Raw genomic sequence first — 13870 nt, 5'->3', positions numbered from 1 at the left:
ACGGCTATGACTTCTCGAAAGCCCAATTAAGAAAAAAAATTTATCAGAAACAACAGACACAGTTAAGCGACATATTATGTGCTATTTTAATTTTTGTTTTGACGATTTTGAATGAATGCGGAAAGTTTCACTACATAAATTTATATTGCTCTGTTTTCCTTAATATTTAGTTTACAACTTTTTCAATAAAAATAGAAATTGCCGTATTTCTTTGTTTTCGTCAATTCTGCAGTAAGATTTAGCGGATGATTCATCTTAAACTGCTGAAAAAGCACGGCATCATAATACACATGTATGATGACATTAAAAAATACAATTTATTTATATATTCGAGAACCTATCTTCAATAACGTAAAATGGACCAAATACCTTCCCCATATTTCTCCAGACACCCATTTAGAGCTAGTTCAACTGTGGGTAAATTTACAGTAACGTCACTAGCCCCCATTAAAAACTAAATAATCGGTGACACCAGGACTCGAACCCCTGTCCTCACGGACAAAGAATTTCAAATCTAAGGATGGCTAAGAGAATGGCCAATATTATTTGCTGTTTCTTATAACATCAAAAGCGCAATTGATTTTCAGTGCCATTTACAATGTATTTGACCAAATTGGTTTCTAAAAGAATACTAATTCTAAGATCACTTTGTAGACAAAATTGGCCTGCCATAACAAAGAATAAAAAACAAAGAAAAGAAAATAGAAAATGGGGTTTTGCAAGACCAGCGGAAGTACTGGACAAAACAAGAAGAATATTTCAGGAGGACAACTGCTTCCCTTCTTTGACACTATAGGACAAAGTTTCAAGGACACATGTTCACATTTTTGAATATAAATGTGAACGAAACAAACTGGATAAAAATAAAATGATAAAAACAAACAAAGCGGAAAACAAAACAAAAAACAAATAAAAACCCAAATTGGAAGAATTAAAAAATCTAACAACACGGACAATAACAACAACAGATAAAATCAGAATTAACAGAATTAAAACCTTTAAAAGCCGTAAGCCTAACTCCAAGAACGAGTCACTCATCAATATTCATGACTATCAAAAAGATTTTCTAGTTCTTCCAATTTGGGCTTTTATTTCTTATTCTTTTTGCTTTCTGCGTTGTTTGTTTTCTCATTTAATTTTTATCAGGTTTGTTTCTTTTGCATTTACGTTCCAAAAGTTTAAACATATTTCATTTAAACTTTTTCTTACAGCACTGAAGAAAGGGAGCGATTGTCCTCCCAAAATATTCGTCTTGTTTCCTCCAGTGTTTTAATTGGCCTTAAAAAACTAGATTCTCGATTTTTTTTTTTATTCTTGGTAATTCTAAGAATACAGAAAACTCAAAGTATAGGGTTGGCCACAACCATGAAGATTTCAACTTCTTGTTATTATCCTAAAGATTAACGGCTTCAAAAAAATGGTTCACTCTTTGCTAGGTTCTAGTTAAGAAAAAGTCAACGGCTATATAAAAGATACTACTTCCTTATTTAGGCTGGAGACCACCTCCGAAAATTTTATTGACGTACGAAAACCATTTTTAATTCACGGGAAGTCACTGCTCCGAAGTGGGGAAAGGAGTGGAGATCTAACCCGGTTCAATACAGCTTATTGCAATCGATTGCAATTGATTTCTGCTACTGACAGCCATACTGTTAGCAAAGAGTTGGTTTTCACTGGCTGTTAATGACGATAATCAATTGCAAAAGGGCTATGCTGAAGGCTGGACAAAGCTTGGTACACGGCCTAATTTGACCCTGGAATCTCCCCCTATTTTTTAATATTCCACGTTAGAGGCACAAAAAGTATCTTCCCAGATTTTCTCAACAAATTTAACACGAAGCCTATACTATAAGTAGCTTCTACAATACAGCATGAGGTAAACCCAACATAATAGAAGAAAAAAAGACAACACACACTTGGAAAGAATAATATTAGCAGGGCATAACATTAACAGGGCATTAGTAGGGTCTAATAGTTTCCTAATGTCTGAATGTTTTCGCCAAACTTTTTATATATTCATTCCCAAAAGCTTAATATTTCAACTCAACTACTTTTTAATAGAGTGAAAAGTCTCTGATCTGCATCCTAAACGGATGGAGCGTTTTGGAGCATATCACAAATTAAAGGTTCTGGACAATCCATTTTTTAAATTATTTAATCACCCTTAACTGCTGGAGACTTGTCTTTTAGATGCTTTAAAATATATGGGAGGGTAAAGATCCCTAAATTCTTTCACCGGTACCAGCTTAAAGTCAGTTGCTAAACCTGCCAAGATTTTTCCAGGGTAACTCAGATTACAGCGTACAGTGGATTTCGACTTAAAAAACTTATCCGAAAAAAATGTAAGCAATAATTTACATTAAAGAACGAGCTGTAGTCTATATTAACTGAATAGTCAAACAGTTCGTGGTAACGAACTGATAGTAAGAGCGACCCGTCTCAATAGTAACCGAAACTCTAAAAAACGGAATTTCTGCTCTATTTTGATACCGATAGATACATCAAAATAATTAGATTTTTATGCTGATTTTAAATATATAAATTTCATCAAGTTTAATTATACCCATCAAAAGTTACGAGCCTGAGAAAATTTGCCCTATTTTCGAAAAAAGGGGAAAACACCACCTAAAAGTCATAGAATCTTTATGAAAATCTCACCATCAGTTTCAGCTTATCAGAGAACTTTATTGCAGAAGTTTTAAGCTCCCATCTGCAAAAATATGGAATTTGGTATTTTTTGTCAGAAGAAAGATCACGGATGCGTGTTTATTTGATTTTTTTTTTGTTACCAAGAGTGATGGTATAGACTCAGTGGTCCTAGATTGTCGCGAGAGGGCTCATTTAAGCGGAAATTAAAAGTTCTAGTGCCTTTTTTAATCAAAAAACAAAAGTTTAAAAATAGAATAATTTTTTACGAAAAGCTGCATTTTTGATGTCTTTTCATACTGCTGTCCTATCAAAGATATTTGATTATTGAAAAAATTAAAAAGTCCGTGGTAACGAACTGTATATAGTAGGAGTGAATCGTCTCATTAGTAACCGAAACTTTAAAAAACGGATTTTGATACCAATCAAACAGTTCGTGGTAACGAAGTGTATAGTATTATAAACATAATGAGTGATTATGTTAAAACTGAAAAAATCAATATTTATTTTATTTTAGTTCAGAATCGATAAAGTTATAAACTGCAAAAATATTTATTGCATCTGAGCAATAGTTTTAATCTTGTAATTTAACTGGAAAAATACCTGAAAATTCTAAAATTAGTTTTATTTTTCGTTAGGTTTTTTATAGTAAAGAACGACCCGTCTCAATAGTGACCGAAATCTAAAAAAAGGAATTTTAACATCAATAGATACATCAACAGAATTGAATTTTTATGCTGGTTTTAAATATATAAGTTTCATCAAGTTTACTTTTACCCATCAAAAATCAAGAAAAGTGGACAGCATTCTGCCTAAACGGCACCTTTTTTCTTTTTTTCTTCCACAGATGGCTTGGCACTGGAACATTGTAGATAGTTGTTCAATGGCTCATTTTAAAGGAAACTAATGGGGCTAAAAACCTTTTATAATTAAAATAAATTATTTTTAAAATAGAATCAATTTTTTACGAAAAACTGCATATTTCATGTTAAAGATTGATCAATGACGTAAAAATCGTAAGTTGTAGCCAAGTCGTCTCTTACTATTCCAAATAAGAAAAGCCATAGGCTTTATCCTGTTTGTAAATTCACATTACACAAATAACAGATCTGATTAGACCGAGAAAAGATCACACCAGACCGATAACAGTTAGAGTAATTACATTAAAAAAACCATAGGCTTTTACCTGTTTTCAAACAGTTCGTGGTAACGAACCGTATAGTAAGAGCGACTCGTTTCAATAGTAACCAAAATTCTAAAAAAAGGAATTTTAATATGGATTGTGGTTCGCCTTAGAGGTTGACCAATACACTTCTATGTACTTTTCATCCCCAACAAAGAATTGAGTATGAGTTTTTGTACTAAATTTAGAAAACCTGCCGATGTGAGTGCGTGAGGAATGTCCATATACATCATCAAACCTGTAATCACTTACGTATTACCATTTGCTGTAGCGAAGCGGCTAGTGAGCTCTCCTCCTGACAAGGAAGATAGAAGTTCGAGTCACTCTACATTTACAATTTAATCGTCATCAATTCCATCAAAATTGCTAACTGCGTCTGACCATAAAATGCTTCTAAAAACTAATTGCATGGATGTGGCTTCAGAAAGATGATCCTTCCGGTCATCCATCAGATGAATAATTAGGGTTGGTTGATCTTTTGGATACAAAAAGAATCGATACTGTAAATTGGAATTTTGTATCGGAATCATGGTTTTATTGATAGCTGAAATACAAACTAAAAGAAATTGACCCCGGTTGGTCTCGAACCACCAACCCTTCGGTTGACGGCCAATCGTGCTAGCCATCCGGGTTGCAGCGGTAGCCAGCAACCTAGTAAGAGACGATCACGTACAAGGTTAAGAAATACAATAGCCCATAACTCCTAAAAATAGAGTCAGATCAAAACAGAAAGTACACCATTAGAACCGCCTTGTCCAAAACCCCTATATAGGAAACTTTCTATCATTTGGCTTTAACAGCAAGGGAAATATATTGGCTTGAAAATCAAGAAAACTGGCAGCTACTACAGCATTCTGCCCATACGGCATTTTTTTTTTCTTTTTTCTTCTTTTCTACAGGTAGCTTGGCTGTCTGGCAAAAAATCCTTTCTTCTGGCCAAAAATACCAAGTTCCACATTTTTGCAGATAGGAGCTTGAAACCTCTACAATAAGGTTCTCTGATACGCTGAAACTGATAGTGTGATTTTCATTAAGATTCTATGACTTTTGAGGGGGTGTTTTTCTCTTCTTTTTTTTTAAATCTTGCAAATTTTCTCAGGCTCGTAACTTTGATTGGTAAAAGTAAACTTGATGAAACTTATATACTTAAAATCAACATAAAAATTCAATTCTTTTGATGTATCTATTGATATTAAAATTCAGTTTTTTAGAGTCTCTGTTACTATTGAGAAGAGTCGTTCTTAATATACAGTTCGTTACCACGAACTGTTTGATTGTATAGTTAAAGTCTAAACAAAACATCTATTAATAACTACTTGACTAACATCATTTATGATGAACTATATTGATCCTTTATATATCACACACAAAATGATGAATTACGTCATAATAGTGGGTTACAACTATAAATGTCGTTATAGTGAAACTTTATGTTTTAGAACTTTATGAGACGAACCTCAAACAATCAAGTAGCTAACTAAGTCCAATGTATGCAATGGTTTGTTATTCCAAGGATCGTCTTTTAATGTAACTAACTAAAATAACTGACCTTTATCGAAAGTAGCCAATCGAGTTTTTTTTTTTTTTGGAAATCGGCTGGATTCCTGCAGAGAGCCGTCACAATGTAAAAAAGGCACTAGAACTTTCAATTTCTGTTCAAATAAGCCCTCTCGCAAAATTCTAGGACCGTTGGGTCGATACGATCACCCCTGTTAAAAATGAAAAAGGCAAACAAATAAAAACGCCTCCGTGATCTTTCTTCAGGCAAAAAATACATAATTCCACATTTTTGCAGATAGGAGCTTGAAACATCACCAGTAAGGGTGTCTAATACGCTGAATCTGATGGTGTGATTTTCATTAAGATTCTATGATTTTTAGGGGGTGTTTTTCTCTTTATTTTGAAAATCTTGCAAATTTTCTCAGGCTCGTAACTTTTGATGGGTAAAAGTGAACTTGATGAAACTTATATACTTTAAATCAGCATAAAATTCCAATTATTTTGATGTATCTATTGATATTAAAATTCAGTTTTTTAGAGTTTCGGTTACTATTGAGACGAGTCGTTCTTACTATAAAGTTCTTTACCATGAACTGTTTGATTGTATAGTTAAAGTCTAAACAAAACATCTATTAATAACTACTTGACTAACATCATTTATGATGAACTATATTGATCCTTTATATATCACACACAAAATGATGAATTACGTCATAATAGTGGGTTACAACTATAAATGTCGTTATAGTGAAACTTTATGTCTTAGAACTTTATGAGACGAACCTCAAACAATCAAGTAGCTAACTAAGTCCAATGTATGCAATGGTTTGTTATTCCAAGGATCGTCTTTTAATGTAATTAACTAAAATAACTGACCTTTATCGAAAGTAGCCAATCGAGTTTTTTTTTTTTTTTTTTTTGGAAATCGGCTGGATTCCTGCAGAGAGACGTCACAATGTAAAAAAAAGAACATCAGAAATAAAACAAGCACACTTAAAAACTCAATTGTCGACATTTCCACTATCCACCTTCGACTCACTAAACCTCCTCCCTTCGCCAAGTGTAGAGATAGAAGGCTCACCTTCAAACCCGAGCTGACCCTGATTTTTAGTAATCATCCTACTAAAATTCAAGAAAATCGAACAGCTTCTTCTTCTTCTTGAACGTGTGTCAGCCGGTAAAACAGTCGTCCAGAAAAAAACAATTCTATATGTAACCTATATTGCAAATAAGATCCCAAATATAGCCCGTTTTAAAACAAAAGCCTTTAGGCTGCAATATAACCAGCCGGGGATGCATGTACACTGGCGTAGAGCGACATGCAACCTTGTTCCCATTCAAAAAGTATACGGTAAAAATGTGCATACAAATGAAGAATAGTAAATAACAGATGTATAATAGGAGAGCATGAAGAGCATTAACTCCTTTTCTTTACTAATCGGATACGAGAGCTTTCTCAAAGACCAAAATAATGACAATCTATAAATAAAATTTTAAATATTTAGTAAGTGCTTCGACTACTTCACAAAGCATTCTTCAAATTACCAACCGATGCAGGTACTGATTACGTTAGAGCTGCGTAAGAGAAGATAAAGGTTAAGCATAACAGTTCTCCGGAAGGAGACATGCTGGAACAAAAGGAGAGACGCTATTAGATTGCTAATTCTACGCTCTTAATAGTGGGTCTCTTAAAGGAGACTTGCAAGGAACAGAAAGAGAGACATTTTTAGATTGCTTATTTTATGCTTATTATTTCAAGTTTTGTTTACGTCTTGCCAATTCATCCACAGCCTCCCCCTATATGGCCTTACGCTATATCAAGGCTGTAGCCAGTATTTTTGTTTGGGGTGAGATTGATAAAAAATATGCATCAAAAATTTGCTTATAAGCATTTTTAGTACGTTTTTATGAGTTAAGACATTTTGGCGGGGGGGGGGGGGGTAAAACCCCTCTCCCTAGATACGGCCTTGTGCTATATACAAGACAAACATAAAATTAAAATTATATAACAGATTTTTTATTCTGTGCTCCTTTCCAACACAATAGTCGTTACCCTGCCAATGCACCCCCACCCCTGATGCAAAAATGTATAGCCCTAAAAATATATTTGTGTGTGGTTCTTTCAATCGACTGATCTGTTGTAAAACCCGTTACTCTGGTGAACTCGAAGATATTCAGTTTCGACTGAGTGATTATGCTGAATATTGGATAAGAAAATTGAATTACATCATTAGGGGGTAGGCTGAGGATTAATTATCAAAAACGCGAACAAAACTGAAAAAAGAGCATAAAATTGGCAATCTATAAATGTCTTTCGTTTTGTTCTAGCATGTCTCCTGCAGAAGAGCCACAGAAGATAAATAGAGTTGGTTTCTAGTCCAAGTAGAATTTTGCAGTCTGTACAGTCTACCAACTGGTCGATGGGCAACGGAGAAATTAAGTTGATATGTCTTACCTTTCTTTCTGATGGAATGAGCGGCCAATTAGATTTTTTTTTTGCTGATGCAGCCAACGGATTGTAAACAAGCTTCTCGGCAGCTAAAATGTATTGAGGCTCATTGTTTTTGCAAAAAATGGCATTGTGACATTTACTGTAGTATTGGCGAATATATTCATGAACCCTAAGCACATTACTTTAACTCTATTCGTTATTAGACTCGACATATCTAATTCCTTTCAATAATTAGTTCTTTTGCACTTGGGATCAGTCATTCAATCATACAACAGACGAAATTTGTAAAGTTTGAAACTCAAACGCAGACTGTAATCTGTAGAACCCACCAGAACATCCACCAGGGTATTGATGTATTTGCCGCCCACAGCTCATAATCCACTAACCATCTGACCTGCTGTTGCACGTGACTAGGACCTCGCCTCCTTGCAAATAACTGGTACTAGTTCCCAACAAATTAGGTTTTCGCCAATTATTTCCAGTTTGTAAAACCACCCCATTTACCAACCAAGAGCAGATTTTTGAAAGATGTCATGTCTCGTCAATATGTATTTGACCGAAGGAAAAGTTGTAGCGCCATCTTTAAATTCATAGCCATGAGTCGGTAAACCACTACATTTCCCAACCAGGATTTTGGTAGATTTCATATCAGTATTTTCGTGGTTTTCATTTAACCGGATAGAAAATTTCGGCGACGTAAAAAAAATTGCAACGCTTCGCGCCGCGATTTACTCACTCAATAGTTTTTACCGAGTGTCCAGAAATATTGGAGGGGCGTCTCCCCCCATATATGACACCCATGCAAGGAATTATATGGTACTTTATTTGCGGCAAGATTCCAAAAGCAAACTATAATCTTTATCCTTCAAATTTATAACAAACTTAGTCAAATACTTGAGGAACAAAAAGTCTGTGCTAGAACACGAAATAATAATAATTTATTTATTTCCCAAAAAGTGTAAAACCAAAAGCGCGTGAACCGATGTAAAAACACCAAATAAACTAAGCATCTTGATCATTCCTTCCTTTCTTGACTGATAATCAGAGCAACTGACGACTCATTAGCACTCCACTACCACTGCCTTATAATAATCAACAAAAATGTTGCACATGTACATAAAATGTTACGCTAAATCTACTGCTTCGATCATTTTCAAATGCAAATCTAAAAAAAATATGTCACCGTGTCCGAAACCAATGAGCGGGGAAGAGGAAAGGGTCCGATAGTTTCATAATTTTTACGCAGAACAAAATGACATTTGCAAAACTTTTGCTGGGTTCATCTTTTCCTGTTTCAAGCAATTCAATAGGAGAATTTCGTTGGAAAAAAATTTAAATTATGAATTAGTTTTTGTTGAAAACAAAAGTTTAATAAAAATTCGACCTAAAGTTAATACAAGCTGATATTCCTAATTATTAGTTGCAATCAGGTAAATGTTCATCGGGAAATTCCAGGAAAATAGTCATGGAGCCCACTCCAGGACTCCTAGGAGCTCCATAGCTCACTTTTGGAGCATAAAGTATTTTAGGAACCAAAAAGGGGTAATCATTTTGTATTTAAATGTTCGTGCTTTAACTCTATCCAGTATTGATTTAAACAACCTTTAAAATGTCAAAAATGCACTAAAATGTAGTTAGTTTCCTGATATGTTACGGCGATACTAAACTAAACCTATACCAAAAATTATATACACTACAGAACAAAGACCAAAATTGTAGAGTAGCTAACATAGGAAAGGAGAAGAGCTTCTATGTCATAACACAGTCCCTTCAGCCCCAAAATTCTTTGGGTACTCTTACCATATTTTTCCTAGGTGCTTCATTTAAATTTGAAGTGATATCAAAAGGATATTATGCTATTTTCAGCCTATGAGACACGTTCCGTGAGTGCAAAACAAAATCGCCAACAAAAAAACACATATACAAAGGCAGTGGTAAGGCCCTAATAACTTTGCAATTATCTTCGCGGCACTGGTAAAGCTCCTGCTTGACATTTTAACTCGCTAACACTTGACACTTTGACGTGACTGAGATAATTGTCGAAAACTGTAGCGCAGTTACATATCAAAAGAATATTACGCAATTTTTGGCCTATCGGACACATTCCGCGAAAGCAGAAATAAGCATACAGAGGCACTGGCAAGACCCTAATAACTTTACAATTATCATCGCGGCACTAGTAAAGATCTTGCTTGACACTTAAACTTGCTGACACTTGACATTTTACCATGCTGAGATAATTGTCGAAAATTGTAGCGCAGTTTTTATTTAATCAAACTTTAATCCTTCTGATTTACACTGCCCCTTTTGATAAAAACGTAGCAACCGATTTATTGGTGATTTTAGAAGTTAAAATGTCAGATATGACCTTTAGACGTAACGGCCACTGTAGCTACTTTCTTAAGCTTTAGCTGCTTGCGTTTTCATCCAATTTTTGGTCTGTCCGCACTTTGGATTTTCGCACATAGGACATCTTAGAAGCAAATGATTTGAGATTCTTTTTCCATCTTTTAAATGCTTTGAAACAACATCTGCGATTGACTTAATGAAAATTGGATGATCGTTTAATGAAGGCACTCGACGATATGTCTCTACTCCCACCTACAAAAGCAAAATATGCACTAATTTAGTCAACACCAATTGAAACATGAAAAAACCCTACTCGCCAAAAAACACAACTGTTTTTGTTTAATGATACTGATACGATGTGATAATTATATTGACTACTTGATTAAAATCAGTTGGTTGGTTAATGAAGGCATTCGAGGATGCGCCTCAATTCCATATTCAAAAGCAAAGCCTACAAAAACAACATAAAAGCATAGAAAAAAAACTTGTTAAACACAAATACAACCATGAAAAAATTCATATATTATAAAAAAAATGCTTTTTATATTTACTGATATATACATTTTATGGTGACTACACCTAAAAAAAAGAAATAAATAAATAGGGAAATTAACAAAATTCCTCAAGTAGAAAATGATTTTAAAATCAGCTTTTACTTTTTACAAATGTCCTGGCAAAAGGCATATCCTATCAGCCAGATAGAAAATGCCTTTCCACTAGTCCGAGACTTTGAGCGCACACATATTTGCCAGTTTCTTGCACCTAAGTTTTTTCATTTTTGTTTCGCATTTTCACCGCAAAAAAAAAATCCAAAGTTTGCGACACTCAGAGATCACATTCCAGTCGGGAAAAGGGTTACCAAAAAAAAAAAAAAACACCGACAAGGAACGAATTTAGACGTTTCAAAACAAGAGTGAGCCAGAAGGGACATGTCTAAACAAGGTCATCGAAAATTAACAATGCTATTTAATAGCTGTGGAAGAACGAATAAGGAGGATGACAAACAGAAACTGCCAATTAGCCAGTTTCATGCTTAACTATAGCACATAGCTAAAATAGAAAACATCTATGAAACAGAAATAAAAACCAACAAAGAGAAAAATCTAAAAAAAAACAAAAAAAACAAACGAGACTGTGACCAGTGGAGAGAAAAGAAAACACAAATGCAAAACAACGCGGATATTTCACCTGTATCCAAACAAGGCGTCTTCAGCACAGAAAGAAACACAAGAAGAACAGGATAAAAAAACCAAGATAAAACTAAAAACCAATAAAACCACCACCAAAAAAAAATGTACCATTGGCGCAAACTGATCCACGTAGGGAAAAGATGCCATTATAGAGTTACTTCAGTGAGGAGACTAGAGTAACCGAGGAAAAATAAAAAAAACTGTAAATTACTTTAATTATTCTGTTGCGAAATAATCCTTTTCTTAGCTATTACTGAAGCAAATTGTTTTGGTCGAACAGGTAAAATAATCCCCTGGTGATTATTTAAAATCTTAACTCCCTTATTGATTGTTGATTCACTCTTAAAAAGGTTATCGTAAATTGGGTCAATATTTAAATTACCTGTGTCCATATTTATCCAAAGGTTAGCAAACATGTGTTTTTTATATTTCTCTGGTTTCCCTCGCCCACTGAGTGTACCCCTTATCCTTTGAAATAGCTAAGGCTTCATCAAATTTAATTTTACAAAATGATCTGGTTGAAACCAAATATGCTCTGCTAAAGCTGAAACAAAAGTTTCTGGAGGCTTGCTTAATTGTAGGGTTTTTTCTATTGAATTTCGGTGTTCAATAAACCTTTCAACAAATTGTTGGTGAGCCTACCAATATATAACTTCCCACAAGAACACGGAATTTTATATACCCCACTTACTAAATTTCCCCGGGTTAAATCCTTACCAGAACTAAAGAAACTACCCATTGGCCTCAACGAAATTCCTGGGAACAAATTCTAAAGGCTCTATCCACTAGTGAAATTACAACTCCCCTCTTCACCGACATAGGGTGGCAAGAATGAAAATTTGGAAACATGGATTGGATTCATTAGACCTATTTTGTAAGCATTTAAATAGTTTTGATAATAATATTAAATTTACAGTTGAGTTTGAGGATAATAATAAATTACCTTTTCTGGATATTTTATTAATTAAAAGGGATCTCTATTTACTTTTCTCGATTTACAGAAAACCAACGCACAATGATAGGTATTTAAATTTTCATTCTTGCCACCCTATGTCGGTATGAACACCGAAATTCAATAGAAAAAATCCTACAATTAAGCAAGCCTCCAGAAACTTTTGTTTCAGCTTTAGCAGAGCATATTTGGTTTCAACCAGATCATTTTGTAAAATTTGATGAAGCCTTAGCTATTTCAAATGATAAGGGTTACACTCAATGGGTGAGGGAAGCCATAGAAATTAAAAAACATATGTTTGCTAACCTTTCCATAAATAGGAACACATGTAATTTAAATATTGACCCAATTTATGATAACCTTCTAAAGAGTGAATCAACAGTCAATAAGGGAGTTAAGATTTTAAATAATCACCAGGGGACTATTTTACCTGCTAGACCAAAACGATTTGCTTCAGTAATAGCTAACAAAACGATTATTTCGCAACAGAATAATTAAAGTACTTTAAGTTTTTTTATTTTTCCACAGTTACTCTGGTGTCCTCACTGAAGTAACTCTATAATAGCATCTTTTCCCTACGTGGATCAGTTTGCGCCAATTGTACATTTTTATTTTGGTGGTAGTTTTATTGGTTTTTAGTTTTATCTTTGTTTTTTTTTATCCTGTTTTCCTTGTGTTTCTTTCGTGCTGAAGAAGCCTTGTTTGGATAGAGGTGAAATATCCGCGTTGTTTTATAGTTGTCTTTTCTTTTCTTTCCACTTGCCACAATCTCGTTTGTTTTTTTTTTTTTTTTTTTAGATTTTTCTCTTTGTTGGTTTTTGTCATGGCTGGCCAGTTCGGCTTAAGATCTTTCATTGAAACAGAAATAACAAGGCATTTTCAAAATCTAGAGGGAGGACCCCCTCCCCAATTAACGCCACTGTTTTACACCTTCACTTGATACGTAAGAGGTATTTTGTTTTTTTTAACTGGTGTTTCCAAAGTGGAAACACCACGTCATCACATACTGATGGAAAAATAAAATCAAAATTTGCATTTTCCATACTAATAATATAATAAAATAATAAAACGATTTTATTTTCAAACGCCTTGCACGGTCATGCCGATCAGTAGCAGTTCTTGTCGTAAAAAAACACTAAACATATAAAATATATGAAAATCACAGCCATAGGCATCGCCACACAAAATTATACATTGATTTGAAATATCACAGATTCAAATTAAACAGTCAAACAGAGTCAAAGGAACAAAAAGAATGATGAACTAAAAATAAATAAATACAATTATTGACGAAGGGGTGCAGAATTAAAAATCTGGACGAACGAGGGAACAAAACTACTTACGTACCGCATATACCCTGCTAATACCAGCAGAATTTTTGGTACCGGTTAAGCTACATTTCGTGGATTTCTTTGGTGCGAAGGTAGATGCTCAGAGGGGAGGATTTCACGAAGCCGAGGATTTTCCAAAATACCGACGCCAAATTTAAAACAATTCATCACGGCGTGTTGAAAGAGTTGTAAGTGAAAATTATTTTAATAGGGAGCGATAAGAAACTTCGGGAGATTTAGATACTACCAGAATAGCTCGGTATTGGA

The 13870-nt window shown here is 34.3% G+C and overlaps 1 protein-coding gene across 3 annotated transcripts in view; it reads right to left on the bottom strand.

Moving 5' to 3' along the window:
- Positions 1–9907: 9907 nt before the first annotated feature.
- Positions 9908–13870, bottom strand: part of LOC148954455 (ferrochelatase, mitochondrial-like) — a 113703-nt gene continuing 109740 nt past the window's right edge. For all 3 annotated transcript variants that reach the window (XM_089087100.1, XM_089087101.1, XM_089087102.1), the window contains exon 8: positions 9908–10382. In XM_089087100.1, the coding sequence (XP_088943226.1) occupies positions 10182–10382 (201 nt within the window). In that variant the 3' untranslated portion in view covers positions 9908–10181. The remainder of the gene's footprint in view (positions 10383–13870) is intronic.

Source organism: Artemia sp. Qi Xiang Cuo, chromosome 3, assembly GCF_049724085.1.
Source record: "Artemia sp. Qi Xiang Cuo chromosome 3, ASM4972408v1, whole genome shotgun sequence".
In the NCBI taxonomy this organism is placed as follows: domain Eukaryota; kingdom Metazoa; phylum Arthropoda; class Branchiopoda; order Anostraca; family Artemiidae; genus Artemia; species Artemia sp. Qi Xiang Cuo.
The sequence above is the reverse complement of the archived record's forward strand: the minus strand, read 5'-3'. Positions and strand labels throughout refer to the sequence as shown.